This window comes from Trachurus japonicus, chromosome 11 (genome assembly GCF_045865225.1).
Source record: "Trachurus japonicus isolate A0001 chromosome 11, Traja_1.0".
Classification (NCBI taxonomy): domain Eukaryota; kingdom Metazoa; phylum Chordata; class Actinopteri; order Carangiformes; family Carangidae; genus Trachurus; species Trachurus japonicus.
The window spans coordinates 257,805-281,880 of NC_140917.1; the positions used below are offsets into that span (position 1 = coordinate 257,805).

Genomic DNA, 24,076 nt, shown 5'->3' on the forward strand with positions numbered 1-24,076 from the left:
TCAAACGAGCGCGCCACTCGCGACGCCATCCGACGTCACTCGACGCCTCCCCCTCTCCCTCTTAGGCCACACACACACACACACACACACACACACACACACACGCCCACATACATATACACACACACATACACACACACACACCTAGACCACACTCACACACACACACACACACACACACCTAGCCTACACACACACATAGCCTACACACACACATCCATACACCTACCATATGCACCTCCTAAGCCATTGAAAGTGTATATCTGCTGGATTGTGTATTCCTCTGAATTCCTATAACTTGAGTGTGTCCCTCTTAGGCTATACCACACATACATACACACACACACACACACACACACACACACACACGCCCATAGCCTACACATACGCATAAGCCTATACATACGCATAGCCTACACACACACACACACACACACACACACACACATACACATACACACACATACACCCACCATATGCTCATTCTAAGTTATTTAGAGTGTATGTCTGGACTGTTTATTGATCTGAATTCCTGTGACTTTGGTGTGTACTATCTATGATTTTCTTTAATAAATACCCTTGAACTAAAGTAGTTGTTCTGTGGTTGTTTGTGTGCATTCTATTGTGACGCTAAAGCTGGTTATCAGGGTTTGTGCTCGACTTCACGCCTTCATATTTAATTGATTTTTCTACTCCATAAGAGAATTCTATAATCGAGACTAATTGTTTGGTCATTGATCCCTGATTTCAGGGTGGTGCCCCGCAGTTATATTATTAATTAATTCACTTTAATTAATAACATAACTATTCTTCCTTCTAGTAATTATTAGCTAATACCGTTAATCCTAATGTTATTAGTTTCTCTATTGAATTTGATAATTAAGACTTAGTTAACCTGCTTATTAATTATTAATGTTTAATAATTATTGTCAATTACCAAACCCTTATGTAAATCCCCTACAGTATGCAGCGAGGTTCACCTGCATCTCATTGTGCAACTTGTGTGGCATATGTCAATGTGCTTTGTATGTTCTTATTGAAAGTTAATAAAAACATTGTTAGAAAAAAAAAAAAAAGAATCGTAATTATCTGATGGGTGGTTGAGGATTATAATCTACAGTTACCAGGAAAGTACATGGTAATATCATTGAAACAAACCACGCTTCCTTTTACAGTACAATTCCACCTTTCTTACAGGGTAATTCACAAGGTTTTACCTGGTAACTACCTGTAATTAGAAAGTAATTACTTGGTAAATAGTTGCAAATTATACCCTCACTGGCACCACACAGGTTGACTGGTAATAAATAATCTATAATTCCTGGAGAAGTACCTGGTAGTTTTCAGTATATTTCTAGTAAATACTAGGTAACTAGTTGGTATTTACATATACATACTAGTTAACTACCACGTAAATAAGTGGTAGTTACAGGTAAATATGGGAAAAAAAAAAAATCCATTCAAATCAAGTGTGTTACTAATCAGCGCCCTCGTGTGGAAGGACAGGGTCTCTATGTAAACAAGGATTTTTAAACTATTACTTTGGTCCTTACTTCAAACAGACACCTGGATCAGAGTGAATTAGAAGTAAAGTCGCTCACGGGAGCAGTCTTGTTGAGGGGTGTGTGTGTGTGTGTGTGTGTGTGTGTGTGTGCGCGCGTGTGCGTGCGTGCCTGTGTGTCTGAGGCCACCTTATCTATATATATATATATACATATATGAGATTTAGAGTATTTTTATGTCACTATTTCCTCATTAACAGTCAATGGGGAAATAGTCGTCAATTCGCTTTTCTTTTAATCTGACATTACCAAGAAACTAAAAATTCCCCCAAATCAGTATTATTGCTAATCAATGACATGTCCAAGCCTGGTAAAATCCCCGCCCAACAAGTCCAGCTTGCATTCAGTATTTTGAAAATACCCCCCTTCCTGGAGAAGTACCTGGTAGTTTTCAGTATATTTCTAGTAAATACTAGGTAACTAGTTGGTATTTACATATACATACTAGTTAACTACCACGTAAATAAGTGGTAGTTACAGGTAAATATGTGATAATTTTTGAGTAAATACCTGGTAATTAGCAGGTAAATATCTAAGTTATTATCGCCCATTCAGTGGGTTTACAGTCTACAATTTGCAATTGCAGGATATCTACCTGGTAATTATTGGGTAAATACCAGGTAACTTGTTGGTATTTACCAGATAAATATCAGGTAAATATTTTTAACTACCGGGTTTAAAATCTACAATATACAATTACTATGTATCTACCAGGAAATTATTGGGTAAATATCTGGTAGTAGTCAGGAAAAATACCTTGTAAATACTGGGTAATTACCTTGTAATTACCTGGTAAGTACTTAGTAACTACACGGTAATTCAATTTAATTACCTGGTTATTACCTAGAAAATACATCTTATTACCAGGTATTTACCCAATAATTACCGTACTGTAAAAGGAAGGGTTACCAAATGGGTAATGGGATTTAATTTTATTAAATCCACCTCGGGGCACCAGACAGCCAATGTACCAAAATCAGTCTCATAAGGGTGTGCTAACTATTACTATAGAACCTTGTTTAATGATTAAATTAATAATTATAAACAAATTAACATTATCAATAGCTGCAAAGTTGAAGGATTTAGAAGTTCTACTGCGTAGAGGTTGGCATACTCACTATTGTACAACATTAACAGACAAGCAAAGTTTCAAGGAAGTTTATTGGACACATCTAGAGAATGGAATAACAAAACATGAAACTAAGACAAGCTACATACACTATGTACACGTGTGTGTGTGTGTGTGTGTGTGTGTGTGTGTGTGTGTGTGTGTGTGTGTAGTGTGTGTGTGTGTGTGTGTGTGTGTGTGTGTGTTGGTGAGAGTGTGACTAAGTGTGGGTGACCATGTGTCTGTGAGGTGTGAAGTGTGACCTCAGACAATGGAAAAGATGGAGGATGGTTGCCTTGTCCTGAGACAAAGGGGGTTACAACCAAATGGCCTCCAAGATCAACTACATGAGATGTGGGGGAGGTGAACAAAGGTGTGTCCTTTGTTCAACATTCAAGTTGCATGTTAAACATAGGTTAACTAAATATGAGACTATAGCTGACAACAACAAAGCAACAACAACAAAGCATGGTTGAAGTACTCTATGCTTAGTCAAGGTGCAAGGTAATCCTAACTAGGCCCAGTTACGTTACCAAGTCACATGAAGGCGAGAAGATCCCGGTGCTGGTGGGGATTCCTGCGGTTGCAGGGTTGCCGGTCCTGTTGCGGTTTGTCAAGTCCAGTGATTGTGTCTTTGTCCAGTGAACTACAGCCGTCCTGGCTGTGTAGTTTGAGTTCTGTTGAGGAGAGTCCTTCTCCTTGCAGAGTTGGTTGGTTGTTCTGCTTGGCGTTGTGGCTCCGTTCCTTGTTGACTCAACTAGCAGACCTTGTGTCGTGCTAGTTGGTTCTGTTCTTTAATCCGTTGGTAGGCGCTCGCGGCGCTACCAGTAGAGGCGTCTGCCTTGTGCAGGCCTCATGGAGGATGGAGAGCTGTAGCAGTAGCTCCAGGTGAGGAGCTGAGAGGAGCGGCAGCTCCTTCTGAAGAGCGGGCAAGAGAAGAGGGCGAAGAGAGGGGCACCTTCTCCTTTTATATGGCCTGTGACCTCACAGGTCCTGGGGCCATACCTGACCAATAGGGGGTCAGTAATGGAGGTTTCACACCTAGGTGCGAAGAAGTGAAGGATTGAGTTCAATGGTTTCCCTTTGTCTGAGAGACAAAGAAGCCATGCGGCCTTGTCCTCCATTTTGACTGGGCTGAGTCCCAACACTAGTTTCGTGGCACGGCGCAGGGTGGCAAGTGCAAGTTTTTGATCAGCGCAGCCCGGTGCACGGTCAATTTGCCAGTTTGGTAGACAGCACTGGCCCGAGATGGGTGTGGCAGCGCAGCAGGGGGAAGTGTCACACATTCAGCCGCAGTGGAAGTTTCGTGCCAAAAAGCCACGCCGAGGGTGCACTGAAAGCCCGCCAGCTCCAACCTGGTCTACTCTCAGCGCAAGGCGAAGTGCAGCCGGTGCAGTGGTAGATTGGTTCACCGGCGCAGTGCACACACGTCACCAAGACCTCACAGGCAGGTTTCCACAGTTCCAGGCACATTTAGATGCAATAAATAATTACAACCAGTGGCGACTGGTCATTAGGTGCAGGTGGGGCAGTCCCCCACCAGTCGTCACGAGTGGAAAAATGTGCCGGTAACACTTTATTTTAAGGGGTCCCTGTTCCTGTGTATCTACCTAATTAATTACAGTGTAATTACCTATGTAACCGTATGTAATAACATGTACTTACATTGTAAATACACAGTGTATTTTGGTGTACTTACAGGTCCTTGTTACACTTGTAATAAGAAATGCTTGTTACAATACCTGGTCAAAGTGGCCTCTCACTTTGGGGAAGGGGTACACCTGCAAGAAAAATGGGTGAAACCACAACCCATGTTGCCTGGGCAACCTTTTCCATCAATCTTCCTCCTGCCTCTTGAGTCTTGGAACATGTGTGCTGTTTCACAACTTAGTATATGTAACAGTTGTGTTAATACACCGTTGTTACACTTTGATACAGTGGAATGAGCACATTAAAATAAAGTGTACCTGCTGGGATATCACAGTTCTTACACATTAACTGCAATAATCAGTGTCTTCGATAGTGTACCACGTGTGCTGTTACACAACTTAGTATATGTAACAGTTGTGTTAGTACACACTAGTTACTCTTTGATACAGTGTAATAAGCACATTAAAATAAAGTGTACCTGGGTCGGGATACCTCAACTCTTATAAATTAACTGCGATAACCAGTGTCTTTGTACTACTGTCTTTGAGGGTTAAAAAAGTTAAAATGTTAAATTAAAGTTCATAAGTTGATAATTAAGCAGGTTTAAAAAGTATATGTGCTTTTGTTCAAAGAAACCACGTCCGAGTGAGTGGTCTTCTCTTTGGTTCAGAGAAACCGCGTCGAAGTGAGCGCTCGGCTCGTCAAGTCCAGCTATGTTGTGTTTTTTCTGTTGCATGCTCACTTCTCATGCTCGGGTGTAAAAGTGAGCACAGACGGCTAAACAGACTGCTAAATAATATTGTTGGACGCTTTTGCCTTGGGGAATGTCTATCTGTGAGTATAATATGTGAATAGTGTTACATGATTGTATATTTTTGTAATTAACACATGATTAGTTATGTTTTCGGTAAATATACCTTGCTAGTTTTCAGTCTATGCTAACTCTTGGATGCTAATTGAAGTGTAGGCCTATTCATGCAATGCTACTGTAAGTAGGCTACTGTAAGTAAATTGTGTTTCTGTGATAATTTCAGTTTTACGGAGGAGAAATAGAGGACTCCACTAAAGGACAGGAAAAGATCAAGCCTTGTGGTTTTTTGGGGAGTTTCTATACATTTTGTTGACTGACTGTGTAGCTTTGCAGGGCAGTACAGTCTTCTTTTTCCTATGGGCTACATGTGGTGAGCTTGAACAACAGGGCTACGTGTCAATTTACAGTGAAATTACTCTTTAAGTTACTTGCCTATTTTTCAATTTATGTTTGATGCAGTTCCATGCAGGCAAATTGCTGCACAGCATAACACAAGTTGGGCAGATGTGGTACTGATAATAACAATATTGTTCAAAATGCACAATAAAGGAACACTGGAATGCATTTTTTTGAGTGTGTGGTTCATGCATACAGATTGCTGATGATGTTTTCAGTTCCATATGAACTGAGTTATCCAGCATTGTCTCATTTTCTGAAAAAATGCATTCAACATGTTTATTCATTTTATTCAAACGGAACAATATTGTTATAGATTTAAAGCAGCGGGATAATTCACGTTTGTAATTAATTGAAATAGAAATCTATTGTTATTGTTGTGTTGGATCTCTATAGATGGTGAAGATTGTCATAAGGTTGTTGTTGTTTTTGTTGTCGTCATAAGGTTGTTGTCATAGAATGGATCTGTTCCCTAATAGTCGTGTGTGTCTCCCTTGTGGCCTTCAGTATGGAGCTCATTGCTGCTCCCTCCTTGTTCTCTCATTTGCTCTGAGTTTGGTTTTGTCACCTTATGATGTGGAATCTTAGCTTGTATTCTTCATTTTGACTTGTGTGATTGCTACAATGCACAGATCCCTGATAAACACATCACTAACAATAGAAAACAAATGTTTTTTCTGGTGTGCAGCCTTTCTATGAAATGGTGGTGCCCCACCACTTTTTTACATATAAAAACGCCACTGATTACAACAAACACTATTTAATGCAACTAACGGAATCAACAGGTGAATTCATATCTACGTATATAGATTGTCCCGTCACATCTTACGTCAGATCAAAGGCTGTTTGGTTGGGCTTAGGCAATGAAGAAAGGAGTTGGTTAAGATTAATAATAATAATAATAATAATAATAATAATAATAATAATTCATTAGACTTGTATAGCGCTTTTCAGGAACTCAAAGATGCTTACAGAGAAACAAGAAGGGGGGGGGGGGGACAAGCAAAAAGACAACACAACACTAACAGGTACAACAATGGTCACAGGTGATGCGGAGGGTTGGGAGGAGAGTATGGGGGGTGGGGTGATTAGGGATAGGAGAGGTTGTAGGCTTGTGAGAAGAGGTAGGTTTTCAGATGGGATTTGAATATGAGGAGCGTGGGAGAGTCGAGGAGGATCGGACTGCTCGGGAGGGGCGGTGGGGGATGAGGAGGTCAGACAGGTGGGGGGGGGGGGGGCAGGTGGTGGAGGGCTTTGAAGGTGAGGAGGATTTGATGGGGAGCCAGTGGAGGGAGTGGAGGACGGGAGTGATGTGTTCACGGGACCGGGTGTGGGTGAGGAGGCGGGCAGCAGAGTTCTGGACCATTTGAAGTCTATGGAGGGAATGGGAAGTGATGCCGGTGAGGAGGGAGTTAAGTGCCGAGTTGCATTGCACAATGTCATAAATGAACATTTATCTAAAGTGCCAGATAGTATTGCACCAGGCCTTTAAGTGCACATTAGTTTAAAGTGCCAGATTGTATTTCACGATGGCCAGCACACCCAGTTGCACATGCAGGAGTATGTAGATATCAGGGGCAGAGCAGGGCACCAAGATCAACCGGGAAAATTCTGACCGCACCGGCCCACCATCGGCCCAACCCGACCCCGACAGCCCCCCCTCCCAACACACACACACACACACACACACACACACACACACACACACACACACACGTCACTGTGCTAGTACTTACTTATGGAATAGAAGCTGACCACATCACAGTTCTTCCTCAGAACCATGTCTTGTCTGATCACTCCTTAAAGCAGAACTATGCAAGTCGGCCGGAAATAGCTCGCTCCTTCGTTGGTTTCTCTTTTTTTCCCTCTCCGGAGCTCCCCCACAATTCTGGGAGGCACATGTCACTGTCGTAAAAAAAAAAAAAAACTCGCCACTGCCACCTCCTCCACCCCCCCTACACGTGCTTGTGTTTACTGCTGTTTGCTAAGCCCTGCTAACACCGAGCTAACGCTAACACGGAGCTAATGCTAACACGGAGCTAACGCTAACACCGAGCTAACGCTAACACCGAGCTAACGCTATGCTAACACGGAGCTAACGCTAACACGGAGCTAACGCTAATACAGCCACACACAGGCACAAAGACACAGACATACACACACAGGAATAAAGGTTCCAAAACACGAAGGTGTGTGTGTGTGTGTGTCATGATGTATTACATTATCTTATAAAAGACCCATGGTGTGTGTATCTGTGTTAGCATTAGCTCCCCGTTAGCCACAAGCTGAACTTCATCAGTAAACATTTCATGTTTCCATGGTTTCCTCCGACTTTCCGAACTCAAACCAATCACGATTCGTGACATCATGACGTCATCTGCGTTCTTATCTCGTACTGCCGTAAGGCAGTTTCTCGCGATACTTCTATCCATTGACGAGATTTGTAACACCGAGACGGACGACTGATCTTGCAAGTGCGGTTTTCAGCCAGTGGGGGGGGGGTGAGCGCATTGGCCTAGACCCCATTCACTTCATAACAGGTCACTCAACCATCACAGTGACTCTGAGCCACAATAATTACAGCCCAAATCCTGCATAGTTCTGCTTTAAAGCAGAAGTAAGCGATCCGGTCGTTTTGGCTAATGCTGCATTCCAGGCAGGCTTTTGAAACCGCTTCAAGTCACGACTTACAACTTCGTAGTGTTCCAGGCAACCCGTAACTAGTGTTTTTCCGACCTGTTGCCTGTGAAAGTCACTATAACGGCCACTCGTAACTTCCGACCCGTGAACTCGTACCAGATCGAACTGGTACGACTTCACAGGTCGGAAAAACAGAATTCAAAATGTTCTAGAAAATTCTGTTTTTGAGATAAAATTCTGATATTTACCAAACTTCATCAACCATGACTCCAGAATATTCTCATTTTTTTCAGGAAGATTGAAAATGTATTTATCAAGAATTTGATGGTATATGTTTACAGTACTGTTTACAGCCAAACGTTTTCATGCACTGTACGGACGGGACTCCTCGAGACTTACGGTGAGCGTGTTACGTCATTTCCTGCCTGTACCTGCTGCACTGTTGCTGTGTTGTGTTAGACTTTCTCAATCCTCCGTCTAGTGTTCTGCTAATTTAATCACTTTAAGCACCAGTGTGCACCACGTTTTGCTACATTACACAACTTTCTGTCACTTGAGTCTTTAACAGGACTTTCTTTGTATTTCCCCATTCAACTTGTATTTGCCACAGGTCCGCTAGTTTAGCTTAGCAAACTAGCTTAGCATACTAGCTATGGCTTCCCCTCCCTCCTCTGTGTCCTTCTCCTGCTCTGAGTGTCAGATGTTTAGCTACTCCTCTGCCTCCTTTAGTGGTAATGGTATGTGTAATAAGTGTAGCTTGTTTGTAGCCCTGGAGGCGAGGCTCAGCGAGTTAGAGTCCCGGCTCCGCACCATGGAGGCTAGTCCAGCTATAGTAGCTTCACAGTCCAGCTTAGCCGGTGCGGAGCCACCTAGCCTAGCCGCCGCTAGCAGTTCCCTCCCAGCCCCCGTGCAGCCGGGAACTAGTCAGTCCGGCTGGGTGACAACAAACCGAGGGAAACATAGACGCAATAAGCCCGTGTTGGCCCACCAACCCCTTCACGTCTCCAACAGCTTTTCCCCACTCAGCGACACACCCGCTGAGAACGTAACTCAACATGTCGACTCTGTTGCTCACAGCCCCGCTGTGAAGTCGGCATTAGTCATTGGCAGCTCCATTTTACGGTACGTGAAGGTAGAGAAACCAGCGAGCATAAAGTGCATCCCAGGGGCCAGAGCGGGCGACGTTGAGGCTAATCTGAAGCTGCTGGCATGTAAACGTAAGGTTAAATACAGTAAGATTGTAATCCATGTCGGCGGTAATGACACCCGGCTTCGCCAGTCGGAGTTAACTAAGGTTAATATGGCTTCGGTGTGCAACTTTGCAAAGACAATGTCGGACTCCGTAATTTTCTCTGGCCCGCTGCCCAACCTAGTGAGTGACGATATGTTTAGTCGCATGCGTTCATTCCATCGCTGGATGTCTAGGTGGTGCTTAGATAACGACGTGGCTTACATAGATAACTGGACCTCCTTCTGGGGAAAGACTGGTCTGATTGGGAGAGATGGCGTCCATCCTACTCTGGATGGCGCATCCCTCCTATCTAGGAATATAGGGAACTTTATTAGCCGTGCTAATCCCTGACAAGCACCCAGAGTTCAGACCAGCAGGCAGAGCCGCAGTTTAACACGCCCCTCTGCTGGGTCCTTCGTGTTGTCACCCACCCAGCCTATAGAAACTGTGTCTGCCTCGAGGCTGTCTAAGCCTAAACCCCAATCTAGAGGAGTTGTTTACAGCAACTTAGTTAAAATCAAAACCACTGCTCCAGCAAGCCAAACTAATAGAACTATTAAATGTGGTTTGCTCAACATTCGTTCTCTCCCATCCAAGTCTCTCCTAGTGAATGACTTAATTACAAGTCACCATGTTGACATATTAACACTCACTGAGACCTGGTTGCAGCAAGATGAATATGTTAGTTTGAATGAATCTACCCCTCCTAGTTACATTAACTGTCATGTGCCTCGTAACACAGGCCGAGGAGGAGGAGTGGCTGCTATTTATCAGTCAAATCTGATTATCAACCCTAGACATAATAGTTCATATAATACATTTGAAAGCCTTACTGTCAGCCTCTCTCACCCAGACTGGAAAGCAGAAAAACCACTCTTACTTGCTGTAGTGTATCGTCCTCCTGCACCTTATTCTGAGTTTCTAGAAGAATTCCCTGACTTTCTGTCAAATTTAGCAATGAGCTCAGACAAAGTCATTATAGTAGGTGACTTTAACATTCATGTGGACGTCGATGATGATTGTCTGGCTACTGCATTCAAGTCACTTTTGGATTCAGTCGGCTTCTCTCAGAGGGTAAACAAACCCACTCACACTTTTAATCATATCCTTGACTTAGTACTTACTTATGGAATAGAAGCTGACCATGTCACAGTTCTTCCTCAGAACCCCGTCTTGTCTGACCATTCTTTAATAACATTTGAATTTACTTTAACAAATTATATCCTACCTGGGAAAAAATCCCGCTACAGTAGATGTCTATCTGACACTGCTGTTTCTAGATTTAAAGAGCTTATTCCAGCAGAGCTTGCTGCCACATCCTGTAACCATATTATGGGCAGTGATGCTGACTTCACCACATTCTGTAACCATACTATGGGCAGTGATGCTGGTTTCACCCCCACACAGGTGGACTATCTTGTGGATAGCACTGCAGCAGCACTCCTTGGAACACTTGATGCTGTAGCTCCCCTCAAAAAGAAAGTTATCAATCAGAAAAGAATAGCTCCCTGGTACAGCCCAAACCTGCGCGCTTTGAAACAGAAGACCAGACAGCTGGAAAGGAAAACACATTCCAGCCAACATGAGGAAGACCGTCAAACCTGGAAGGATAGTTTATTAAAGGAGACATATTATGCTGTTCCCTATTTCAGATCATGTGTACAATGTTATAATGCCGTATGTCTATGCTGAACCTCTGTGAAGTTGCACAACATGAGCTGTAGGGGTCCTGCTGTAATCCCCCAACGAGATTTCACCTGCTCTTCAGTCTCCCTGTATCCTTGGTAACGATATCTCCGCGAGATTTGTGCAAAACCTGACGTAAGGTTTTACCGTCCAATCAGGACTAATGTCCGAACTGCCAGGGTTCTGACCAGGTTCTGACCAAAACAAACCCACGACGCCCGCCCCCAGCCGGCATCTCTCCCTGCTTCTTCAAAGAAATTTTGAAAAAAGAAAAAGGATGTCTCGCCGAACAGTCCGTTATTGTTTTTTGGGTTGTGAAGGACATTCACAGCTGTTTTCCTTGCCCAAAGACAACAAAAGTAGAAAGCTCTGGGAAGGATTTGTTTTTGTTGACCAACGGCCTCAGCCAAATGTCGTGGTTTGTGATCGTCACTTCAGCGCTGACAGCTTTCTCAACAAGGGTCAGTATGACACCGGGTTTGTGAAACAGCTGATTCTGAAACATGGATCTGTCCCGTCAATTAAAGGCGTCAACGGAGGCTCGGAGCCACAAGCAGTAAGTGATAATAAACAGATACAAATCTGTTAATATACGTTACCCTGATATTAACATTATGGAATGTAATTATGTCTATGTCTAACTGACGGACGTTAAGATACCAAGTTAGCGACCCATCATTAGCACTAACAAGTGGCCATAAAACGTTTTCTGATAAACATAAATTGCTGTTGTTTCACGTGTGATGGGGTTTATTTATTTTGATGCAACCTGTTAATACAACACAGGCAGATAAGCACACTGGTGAAGTTGTAACGAGTAGCCTGTTAAACTGTAGCGACTTTGACCGGACTTCCTCTGGACAACAGTGGTCGCCATGACAACGGGACAAGCCGGTTACCGGGTGTGCTCAGGCTGCGAGATCGGCTCGGGAACCTGCACAAACACACACAGACAAACTCCCCCTGGTACAGACACTTCCGTGTCTTCTCAAAGTACTTTCCAAGCTACAACTATGTATTATATCAATATCTTCATCCATGGCTACAGCCTGCGGCCTCGTGCCTACGACCGAATCACACCCGTGCTGATATACAGTACAACAGCACTCCCTCCCGAGCCGATCTGGCGTGAATCCGAGCACATCTGTTACCTACAACCGTCACTCTACCGGGTTGCTACTGCCATCTATTGTTGTAAATAAGCAACTACTCTAGTTCAGTCTGAAATCAGGTGTGTCTACACAAGCAATAAGAGTAATCAGAAAAATTAAGGGGGGTGGCCCAGTTAATAACATAAATAATACCACTAAAACATCCAGGGTGCCACATTAACAGTACAATATCACTTTACCGTTAAATGTTTTATTTTGTATAGGAACACATGTTTGTAGTGTTACATGAGTATGAATTGTCTCTATTAGGCTACTTAAGACTAATGTTACTTTTCACCATAACAGGCTACCTCTGCCAGTGTTTGCACACATGTGCCTGTAGGGAAAGTCAGCGTCTCTACCCAGACACTCACCAGCATGGCATCCATAGGCACCCAGTGTAATCTGTCAGGTCTCACAGGACACAGATCCGTAGCCACTCAGTTGGCTTATGGAACATTAAAACATCACGTGAGAAGTAAAGCTATGTTTGGTGGGAACTAAAGAAAAATGTTTTTTGTTGTTAAATGTATGAGCAATGTTAGTAACGTACAAAAACATAATAACATCATAATATTGGCAGATTGCTACTGTTGAATTAACTTGTATACAACTACTAACTGTTGTTGGGTCTGTGTTCTATCAGGTACCCAGGCCACTGTGTCCTCTTTTAGTAGGGCCACAGAAACAGACTCCCACCCCCCATGGATGCAGCTAACATCTACCCCTGTAAAAAAGTCTGATGATTTATCTTGGAGCAGACCTGCAAAGAGGCCTCGCTTGGAGTTTCTGGAGGAGGAGGACAATGAAGAAGAAGAGACAGCAGAGGACAGTCTATCAGAAATTCAACAGACACTCGACTCCACATACCAGCCTGGGGAGTCTTTGTCAGGCACATCTAAAATGAGGTAAAATCACAGTTTGAGTCTGTGAAGCACATCATGTCTGAAAGAGGCTTTACTGAAATTTCCTACAATGTATAGTGTTTTGTGTTGCGTGTGTTGCGTTGAATGAGAACTGATTTTTTTTCTTTACATACAGTGAGACAGAATCTGCTGTACATCACCAGCCTAAATTCATTGTCTTCGAGAGCTGTCTCAGAGAGCTTTTTGAAACCTGCCCATTGTGTAAATGGAAGTGTGATCTGCAGCAACGTAAAATAGGCACCTATGTTGCCTTCCATCAACACTGCCCCAACTGCCAGTACACACGAAAATGGCAGAGTCAGCCAGTGAAGGGGAGCACACCAGTTGGTAACTTGGAGGTGTCTGCAGGTGTCTACTTCACTGGGGCATCCTTCTTTCAATTTGAAAATGTAGTATGAACATTTAGAATTTTGTATGAGACGACTTCCTCTCTCTGGTCCATAAATCCCCAAAACAAGAATGTCAATATCAACTCTGTTTTATTTTCAGATCTGCAAGGCCATCAATATGCAGCTTTTCAAATATGACACCTTCAGAAGACATGCAAGGACATATCTGGAACCTGCTATAAACCACAAGTGGAAGCAAGATCAAGACATCATACTCCAAAACTTAAAACTACAAGGCAAGCTGGCACTGGGTGGAGACATGAGGGCAGACTCACCAGGTAGGAAATGAAACCTGACAGAATCACATAACTACTTTTATCATGTCAAAACATTGTAATTTACAACAAACATTAAGCCTATAGATATTTATTTTTATGTAAAATATAATATGGCCATTAACATGTATTCTTTTTTTATTTTTTTATATAACACTTGTTAAAAATGTTTTTTGTGTTCATCTTTTTTGTGTCATTGTTGTGTGAGCTACTGGACTAACTTGAATTTCCCTGCTAGGGATGAATAAAGTATTCTCTTTCTATCTATCTTATTCTGTATTAGGTCACTCAGCCAAATTTGGAAGTTACACCCTTGTGAGTCTGGAACGCAACCAAATAATAGATATTCAGCTGGTGCAGGTACAGTAAATCTCTTCTTTGAACATAATGTTAATAGGATGCATTCTTATACATGTATCCCTTCTTTGCTACAGAGTAATGAAGTTGGTGGCAGTGTCCATATGTGTGGCGGCCTGGGAAAACCCGTCGGATGTCGCGGACGTTCGATTGTGGCAAATAGCCAAAATAGGTGGAAAAGTACTATTTCCACGCTTTTGATATTTTGTGTGATTCTGGTACTTTGAACTCCCTACTACATCGTGGTGAATAAATATTTTAAGAAAACAAAACGTTAAGTACTTATTTTTATGTTTTTGTGGCGAGTAAAGCGTTTCATTTTCACCTGAGACACAGAACAGCTGATCTGCAGCAGCAGCGCTAGAGGAGACAGGCAAGGCAAGGCAAGGCAATTTTATTTGTATAGCCCGTTTTTACAAACAGTTTGTCTCAAAGGGCTTTACATCCCATCATAACAACATCCTCTGTCCTTAGACCCTCACATCCACTGAGGAAAAACTCCATGGAAAACCCTTTTAACAGGGAAAAATCGGAGAAACCTCAGGGTGAGCAACAGAGGAGGGATCATCACCCAGGACGGACAGACGTGCAATAGATGTTGTTACAGACAAGAAAACAGTTTACAGTTTGTCACAGAATGTGCGAAATATGGAAATGTTAGCAGGAGTTGATGAAGGCAGTCTCTGGTGAGGGGGGGGGGGGGGGGGGGTGGGGCAGGGAGAGCTGGCCAGCTCGATGGGAGGACTGGGTGGCAGACTGGTCCATGGGAAGGAAGGGGAGGCCGGTCTAACAGCAGGGGAAGAGGTGGGAGGGGGGCGATGCAGGCGGCGGCTGGTGCAGAGAGATGGAGCTCCGGTGGATCTGAGGAAACACAGAGAGAGTGCGAGACACCAAGGCCAAACTACAAAGTACAACAGAAAATGACAGTTCAAAAATATACTGAGGAGAGGAGAGGGGAGGAGAGGGGAGGGGAGGGGAGGGGAGGGGAGGAGAGGAGAGGAGAGGAGAGGGGAAAGGAGAGGAGAGGAGAGGGGAGGGGAGGGGAGGGGAGAGGAGAGGAGAGGAGAGGAGAGGAGAGGAGAGGAGAGGAGAGGAGAGGGGAAAGGAGAGGAGAGGAGAGGAGAGGAGAGGAGAGGAGAGGAGAGGAGAGGGGAAAGGAGAGGAGAGGAGAGGGGAGGGGAGGGGAGGGGAGGGGAGGGGAGAGGAGAGGAGAGGAGGAGGAGAAAGGAGAGGAGAGGAGAGGAGAGGAGAGGAGAGGAGAGGAGAGGAGAGGAGGAGAAAGGAGAGGGCTCTGTGTAACCAGATGTGTCCCCAGCAGTCTAAGCCTATAGCAGCGTAGCTATAAAATGGTTCAGAGCTACCTGAACCAGCCCTAACTAAAAGCCCTGTCATAAAGGAAGGTCTTAAGTCTAGACTTAAATGTAGTTAGAGTGTCTGCCTCTTTGACCCATGGAGAGAGCTGGTTCCACAGTAAAGGAGCCCGGTAACTGAAGGCTCTACCTCCCAGTCTGTTTTTAGAGATACTGGGAGTCACTAACAGACCTGCGTTCTGGGAGCGGAGTGCTCTGGTAGGACAGTAAGGAATGATTAGTTCTTTCAGATAGGTTGGAGCTTTATCATTAAGAGCCTTATAAGTCAGCAGAAGGATTTTGAAGTCTATTCTAAATCCTACAGGAAGCCAGTGGAGAGAAGCTAAGGTGGGAGAGATGTGCTCTCTCTTCCTAACTCCTGATGATCCCTCCTCTGTTGCTCACCCTGAGGTTTCTCCTGGTTTTCCCTGTTAAAAGGGTTTTCCATGGAGTTTTTCCTCAGTGGATGTGAGGGTCTAAGGACAGAGGATGTTGTTATGATGCCATGTAAAGCCCTTTGAGACAAACTGTTTGTAAAAACGGACTATACAAATAAAATTGCCTTGCCTTGCCTTTATCTCCTATAATATTAACCAGTCCACCTGGACTTATTTTGTTTCTTTAGCTGTAAAAGTGTCATACAGTCTGCTATGAGTCTGTGCTTTTGTCCCTTTTTTCAGGACAACTTCTTCTTTCAACATCTGGCAGTTGTTTTTCTCTACTGTGTGATGTTTGCTTTTTCCACCAGCCTAGAGTGACAGGCAGAGGAGGGGGGCTCGCTGTTATCCATAGAAGTGCATTCAACTGCTCCCCCATCTCGCTGGGCTCCTTCTCCAGCTTTGAGTGTCTCAGCTTCTTTTTAAAAAATGAACTCCCAATGTTATGTGTCTTAATCTACAGCCCCCCCCCCCCCCCCAAATCCACTGCTGGTTTTTTACAGGAATTTTCGGATCTGTTATTTCTCATTATGTCACAACACGACAGAGTTCTGATTTTAGGGGATTTTAATATTCACGTCTGCTGTCCATCTGCCTCCTCGTTCACCTCTGATTTTATTACTCTTATAAACTCTTTTAATTTGACTCAATCGGTAAAGCAACCAAGCCATGTTAAAGGTCACACCCTGGATCTTGTCCTCTCCCACGGGTTCTGTCTGGATGGTGTTTCTCTGACTGACTTTGTGGCCTCTGATCACAAAGCAGTTCTTTTCCAGGTCCCCCACCTCTCTCCAGTCCCTAAACCCACCTCATATATCCGCTCTCGTCCTCTTAGCTCACTCTCTGCTCCAACCTTCTGCCATGCCTTTACTTCAATGCGTGGCAACCATCTACAACCCCCTCTCTCTGTAGATAAACTGGTCAGTGATTTCAACAACTCCTGCACTACTATTCTAGATTCCTTTGCACCCGTAAGAAATAAAAAGAGGACTACCTCTTCATGCCCATGGTTGAGTGAAGATCTCAAGCCTTTAAAGAGACAGTGCAGGAAGGCAGAGCGGCACAGTGGCTCCCTCATCTCCCTTAAAGGTCTCATGTCCTCATATCAGTGTGCTGTCAAAGTGGCTAGGAACTCGTATTTTGCTAATTTGATTGCCAGTCAGGGCCATAATCCCAGGGTACTTTTTAAAACCATTCACTCTGTGACCCAACCTGCACCCAGCCAGTTTCCTGATCCCTCCCCAGAGAAGTGTGAGGAATTTCTTCATCATTTTGTAAATAAGGTCGTACAGACCCGAGAGCAGTTTGACACCACTCTTTTACCATACGAGCCTGACCGCTGCCTGAGATCCGCCGGTGCTGCCCTGCTTACGGTTCCAAGGTCCCGTCTTGTCACCAAAGGTGACCGGGCCTTTGCTGTCCGTGCTCCACAGCTGTGGAACACCCTGCCCGGCCATCTCAGTGGCTTCTTTTAAATCTCTTCTTAAAACTCACTTCTGCCTTCTCTTAATTTTGTTTTCATTTTGTTTTATCATTATTGTATGATTACTTTGTTGTGGGTGGGTGGGTGATTTTATAATTTTAAGTCCAATTTTATTTCTCAGGTGGTTTTATTATGTTGTTGCCAGGAAATTGTATTTGACCTGTTTTATTTCTGTTGTTATTGTACAGCACCTTGTAACTTGTTTTTGAAAGGTGCTATATAATGCTATATAAATAAAGTTGTTATTATTATTATTATTATTATAAGTGTTATAACAGGTTGTAATAACAAACAAACAAATTGAATTTTTAGTGGTTTTTACTCAATAAGGCACTGAGAATATACATGGATAAAATAATTTGAATGTGCGAAATGAACTTTGAACTATAATACACTAGAAACAACAATTATGTCAATTTTGAACCAGTAGTTGTTTGTTTTAGGTCTCATTTTTGTGAGGTCCAGGCGTTTTTGGCCCTGCTGGTAACTTACTGCAAACAGCAATGCCTGTCCAGCTGTAAGCAGAGACCTACACTGCACTGCTGACATTTCCATTGAGTGTTTCTTTTGTAGACAGTGTACTGCCTTCTCCATCTCTCCAGTACAAGTAGGGACAGGGAAACAGCTGGCAAAGACTTGTAGTGTTGTTGATGGCTGTTCTTCAGAAGACATCCTAAAAGTAAAAGAAAATCAGATCAGAATCATCTCAAAGAACATTTTTGATATCAGCAATAGAATACAAAAAAGTAATACACATGGCAGCAGTGTCTAGAATCACAATAAGTAAGACACCTTCAGTAAAATAAATAAAACAATAAGATGCTATTCCACATTACATTGTTTGAAACTAGCAGGATAATATTGAAACAGCCACTAAGAAGAATATTGAAATTAAGTGTTTAGTGAAGCAGCAGAGATATAGCCTATATATATATATATATATATATATATATATATATATATATATATATATATATATATATATATATAAAAACAAAGAAAGAAACAGAAATTGAAACAGCAAAACATGATCAATCTTTACTACTCACCCAAATTCAGATGAATTTCCTCCATCTCTGAACGTGCTGGATATTATTATCTTCCCGGACGACCTCCGGAGTGACAGAAAAAATATATAGAAAAACACGGCGAAAAAAAACGAGCAAACACGGTAAAAACACGGTTCAAAAAGGCAAACCCATGGAAAATAACACAGCAAGAACACACGGATACAACACACGGTGAAAAACACACTAAAATACACGTAAAGTGCACTGAAGTCAAGCCAGCCCACACTTTGAAATCCTTGGTCACGCGTGCGATAAATAATAAAGTGCGATAAAATCTCACTTGTCAACACAGCTCCGTCACATTCAGTCACTCTCTCCTTCCTCATTCAAACCTCGGCTTTCCCGGGGCTGCTGTGGCGCTGTGCCTGGGATTACCGTAATGACCAGTATATCAGATGTCTGCTTTCAGAAACTGGTTTCCTTTCTTTTTGATTGCGCGAACCATCTAAGATTTACGGTAATTTAAAAAAACGTTGTAGAAACCTGTCACCGGCGGCAGTGATTGACATTACAGGACAGGACAGGACAATGACCACTGGGGGGGGGCACACGGGGTGGCCAATCAGATTGCAGGGGTGGCATGTGCTCCCCCCGCCTCTGCCGATGAGAGGAGGTGTGGCTGCTTTCCTCCAATCAACAGGTGACGTCAGGTGACTCACCTCTTTAAAAAAAAACACCGGTGCTGTGGTAAAGCTCAGAGAGAGCAGACAGACAACTACAGACTGATTTAATAATCCAAAACTATCATCACAGCTCAAGTTCCTTTCACAAATGAACAGTTGTGCACTTTGCCTTAATGATGAGCAGTGGAAGTTGATTCATTGTACAAATTCCTTATAATCTGAAGTACATAACGAGTAATACAAGTTCATACAACAAAAGTGTCCAAAAGTGCAACAGGTGAAAATGAATGAAACATAAGAACATTATGCAGTCTGCTGCTTCAATAAACTGCTGATAACAATGTTCAGATTATTTGGAAGGTGTCTTCTCACACTCACTCAATTTCATTCTTGTTTTCTTACCTTAACCAATGTTAAAGCCAATATATTTTGTAACATATTTTATCAAAATAAAAATAAATCTATTGCCATTTTTTCTCCATTGCTTTTTTATGAGGCAGCGCTGGCTGATGCAAAGATTCAGTGTGAAAAGAACATGAATAGGCCTAATTGTGAAGAAAAAAAACCTGATAAATATTGTAAATGTTTCATGTTGTTTGATTATTGTGAATGTATTTAGTTTGTTTATAAATCAGGCCAATATGTACATAAGAACATGGAATAAATGTATGAAACACGTTGATTTCTGATCAGAGTGACTGACTTCAGAATCAACTGACTGGTGCATTCATCACTTCTAGGCTACTGCAACTCTCTCCTGTCAGGATGTCTGAAAAACTCTCTAAAGAGTCTCCAGCTGGTCCAGAATGCTGCAGCGAGGGTTTTGACAGGAGTTAGTGTGGTATATTGATGTGTTGATGAAAAGAAGGGATCACCGCCGACACGTCTTACCTTGTATTTAAAAAGAAGTTTATTAACAACAAGAAGAACAGTGGACAAAAAATGCCGAATCCTGAAGCATCTCTGGTGCCAAAGTGAGATCTTCCTCCTATGGCTCAACACCATGATCATATACTTTCTAACTCCAAAACTCCACCTTCTCCCAACATAAGGATATATCTTACCATAATAGGCATTAAGTGTTCAACATTAACATGAACAATCCATGTATCTGTTAATCTAAACAATTGTGTTTAACAAACACAGTTCATGTTTTGCGTCTATGAACATGAGAGGATCTATAGAGTTTTACGACCTTGCATTCATACTCCGGACGAGGCTAAGACATAAACTTAAGCAAGGCTCTCACAGGAAACATGTGAACAACAGGAAAGACATTCTCCTAGGGTGCATTTCACATTTCACTACTCATTATCTAATCTATTACTGTTACTAAAAAACTAATGCAACATCTTTATAAATGTATGTGCGTCTTTCTCTCTTATAACATCTGCCTTCGATTTGTTTACTTCTAAGCAAAACATGTCCATGAAGTAAAGCACCAATTCACACTTTCCTTCAATTCCCAAAAAAGGGCACACATACAAAGAATAAACATAATACATGATGTGTAGCATACCCTCCGACAGATTGTGGACCCGACTGATGATTTTCTCAAACTGTCTTTATTTTCACAAACAGCTCCATAAACCACTTTGTAGAAAACCAACGTGAGAACTGAAGAAAACACAAAAAGCACAATTACATTTATGTTTCTACTCTGCGCTGTACAATACACCGTAGCTTCACCGCAGGGGAGCGAGAATTAGCTTAGCTTTAGCATAGTAACATAACGTAAATATGACTGTAACACACACACTAACCTTATACCTCCTGGGGGGTAGCTAATACCGTCTTTGGTGTTTTATTCTTGAGTTACCGTTGCTTTATCTCCTTATTTTCCTTAGTTCACCTTAAAACCTTTTACTTTTACCGTCAGCTCATTCATACTGTTCCTTGTTTATACCGGAAGACACAATACAGCCAGGAAGTGACAAGGTATGTTAGCGGTCTCTTCAAAATAAAAGCTCATTACAAATATAACCTTCAAAACGGACAATATGCACATAAAAACCAGATGAATGACATTTTACTATAATGCACTCAAATCATGAAATATATTTATGTAACGAAATCATGTCACAATGCATTTAAAGTAACTTAACCTTTAGTTTTTAAAGATTTTAACTTATTTAACCATTTGAGCAATACAAGGCTGCCCTCTTGTGGACAAAATGAGTAACAGCAATACATAAAACCAAAAAGTGGTCTGCTACATGATGTTAAAGCTAAAAGTTCAGGTGGATAATACACTACATTAGGAAGAGAGAACTGACGTATAAGGCTCTTAATGATAAAGCTCCATCCTATCTGAAAGAACTCATTAGGGCCACGGGCACTGGCCCCTACAGCTATGAAACAGCACATTAGAGGATGTTGTTATGATGGGATGTGAAGCCCTTTGAGACAAACTGTTGGTAAAAACGGGCTATACAAATAAAACTGCCTTGCCTTCCCATCAAACCACGATCAAGACAAAATAAAGTAAAATAAAAACCTTAATGTGGATTTTACACCATTCCTTTCCACTATTTTGAAAGAAGACATGTTTAGGAAGCAAAATGAAAAAACAATGTTTTTGCCTGTTGGTGTCAGATGAAGACAGACAACCCCTAGTTGATGTTTCCCTTAGAGCTCTAACTCCATCATTTCTCTACTTCCTGTCAGTTTTTTAGTATTTGTCCAGATTTCTTTAGCGTTTCCTCTTGCGGTTTTTTTGTTTTCTAAGTATTTTTTGGGGCATTGGCCTTTAATTGAAAGCACAGTTGAGAGAGAGACAGGAAATGGGGAAGCGGGGGGGGGGGGGGGGGGGGGGGGGGGGCTTGTTTGTCAGTAGATTTCTCCTAATAAACTCACCAGGAGTTAGTCTAAGCCATGTCATGTCAGGTGTCATTGTGAAGCTCTCTCTCTCCTGAACAATGATGTCATTTCCTTTGTATCATAGCAACAAATCCTAACAGTAGGATTGACAATAACAATCTCTGTAGTTTCACAGTCCAAGTCTTTAAAGAGTTTGTTCAGACTCAGACTCTGAGCTAGAAATCTCCACTTCAGCAGCTTCCAGACACCAAACCTTCCACTTTGATCCCTTTCTATATTCTGAAGGTTTTTACAGAGGGGATTGTTGATATATCATTCACAGCCTCATTTAGACAACATTTTATTACTACAAACATGGAGACATTAGATGTTTTAAAGGGCTGGTGACAGTATTTTCTCATTTACAGAGTGATAGAAAGAGATATCCACAATCCTCCTCTGGAAAAACTAAAGACTCTAATATGTCAACGAGATAAAACAAGGAAGCTTTATCCATTGTTCAGGTTTCTGTTCTGGAAATGTATGCAAATTAGTGCATATTTCATTAGATATTGACTCATTTACATATTCAAACATAAAACTTGACAACACTTTGTCTTAATGTGAGTGATAAACTTGTGATCTGTTAAACTTTTCCCCTATTGACCTGCAGTGTCTCACCATAAATGTTTAATATCATCAAACTAATTTTAATATTAGACAAAGATAAGCCAAGTAAATATAAAATCTAGTTTTTAAATGATGATTTAATTTATTAAGGGGAGAAATCTCTCCAAACATCTGGCCCTGTGGAAAAGCAAAACATTTCTGTCTGTGCGACGTTGTGCGATCACGGAATAATTTATCATCTTTGACCCAAAACAGGTTTAGTTTCCTCAGATGAGGATTTTAAAGAATGTGAGAGGAATGTTTGAGCTCAGTGTGACGGTCGTCGCTCTCCCTACACCTGCATGAGATCCTTGCTCCGCCTCCCACCCAGTCTCACCACAGTAATGTAAGGCATTACTATTTTTGACAGTGTAATATATTACTTTTTTGAGTAACAAGCCCCAACACTGGTTGTTATGACGCCATGTGAAGCCCTTTGAGACAAACTGCTTGTAAAAACGGGCTCAAAGACATCCTGAGTCGGGGGCCGACCCCTGCAGCAGACAAAGGGATGTGGAATATACCTGGGGGGGCGTTCCTCAGGTATAATAATAATAATAATAATTCATTTAATTTATATAGCGCTTTTCAATAACCCAAAGACGCTTACAAGGACACAAAAGAAACAGGGTAGAGACATACAGGGGGTATAAATGTATAAATGTATATATACATGTTTATGTCATCCCATTGTCTTTGTCTTTTCTTTACCATCACCCACTTTCATTCATTCATTTCATTCTTCACCAGCTACAGAGAATTTCCACAACAAGGTCTCTGGCTCCACCTAGTGGAAAGACAAAGACACTGCATGGTGGATTTACAGAGGAACAGAAGTTACTTCTGCAGGAACTGACTTCTGCTTCCACCGCACAAAATGTGACAATTGACTCAAAACAAAGTGATGTTGAGGCTCCTGAGGTTGAATCCATGTGGTTTACCAGCTGTTCCCTCAGCCTGGTGAGCAGTGGCTCATTAGCATTTAAAGGGACAGTGACACTCAGTACGTTTACATGCAGAGCTTCATCCAGCTCGGCTCAAAATTCGATTTTGGCGTCAAGTCGGACTTCTGTCCTTGTCTCAGTTTACATGCAACTGAGAAAATGTAATAACTGACGGGTCCATCGCCCCCTCATGGTGTCACCTGTTGTTTCAGCGGGTTAATACGCCCCCCTGTCCTGTTGACTTCTCTGTCACAGAGTAAAAAACTGAACATAAACAACTTATAAGCTTAATAATAATAAATTCTCAACTGCAGTTCCTGACCAGACGCGTCAGTCTGGGCCGGATTCACGCTGAGAATAGGATACGGGCTTCCTTTCTCTCTCTCTCTATCTTTTTTTAATAAAACCCTCTTGCTGGTGGCGCTGTGTGAAATGCATTGACTCGGTGCTGACGTTGGGTTTTTTTCTTTACTTTGCCGGGTTCAGGCGGCTTCTCTGCTCCACTTGGTGCCGTCTCTAC

General features: G+C 42.4%; 2 protein-coding genes across 2 annotated transcripts; both read left to right on the forward strand.

Moving 5' to 3' along the window:
• The first annotated feature begins 8,604 nt into the window (after positions 1–8,604).
• Positions 8,605–9,861, forward strand: LOC146977815 (uncharacterized). The gene has a single exon (XM_085790273.1). The coding sequence runs from the start codon at positions 8,820–8,822 to the stop codon at positions 9,747–9,749; it is 930 nt and encodes a 309-aa protein (XP_085646399.1). The 5' UTR covers positions 8,605–8,819; the 3' UTR covers positions 9,750–9,861.
• Positions 9,862–11,587: 1,726 nt separating this feature from the next.
• LOC146977816 (uncharacterized) lies at positions 11,588–14,194 on the forward strand. Its single transcript, XM_085790509.1, has 5 exons — positions 11,588–11,640; positions 12,997–13,143; positions 13,277–13,550; positions 13,651–13,828; positions 14,109–14,194. The coding sequence occupies exons 1-5, from the start codon at positions 11,588–11,590 to the stop codon at positions 14,192–14,194; spliced, it is 738 nt and encodes a 245-aa protein (XP_085646635.1).
• The last annotated feature ends 9,882 nt before the right edge of the window (positions 14,195–24,076 follow it).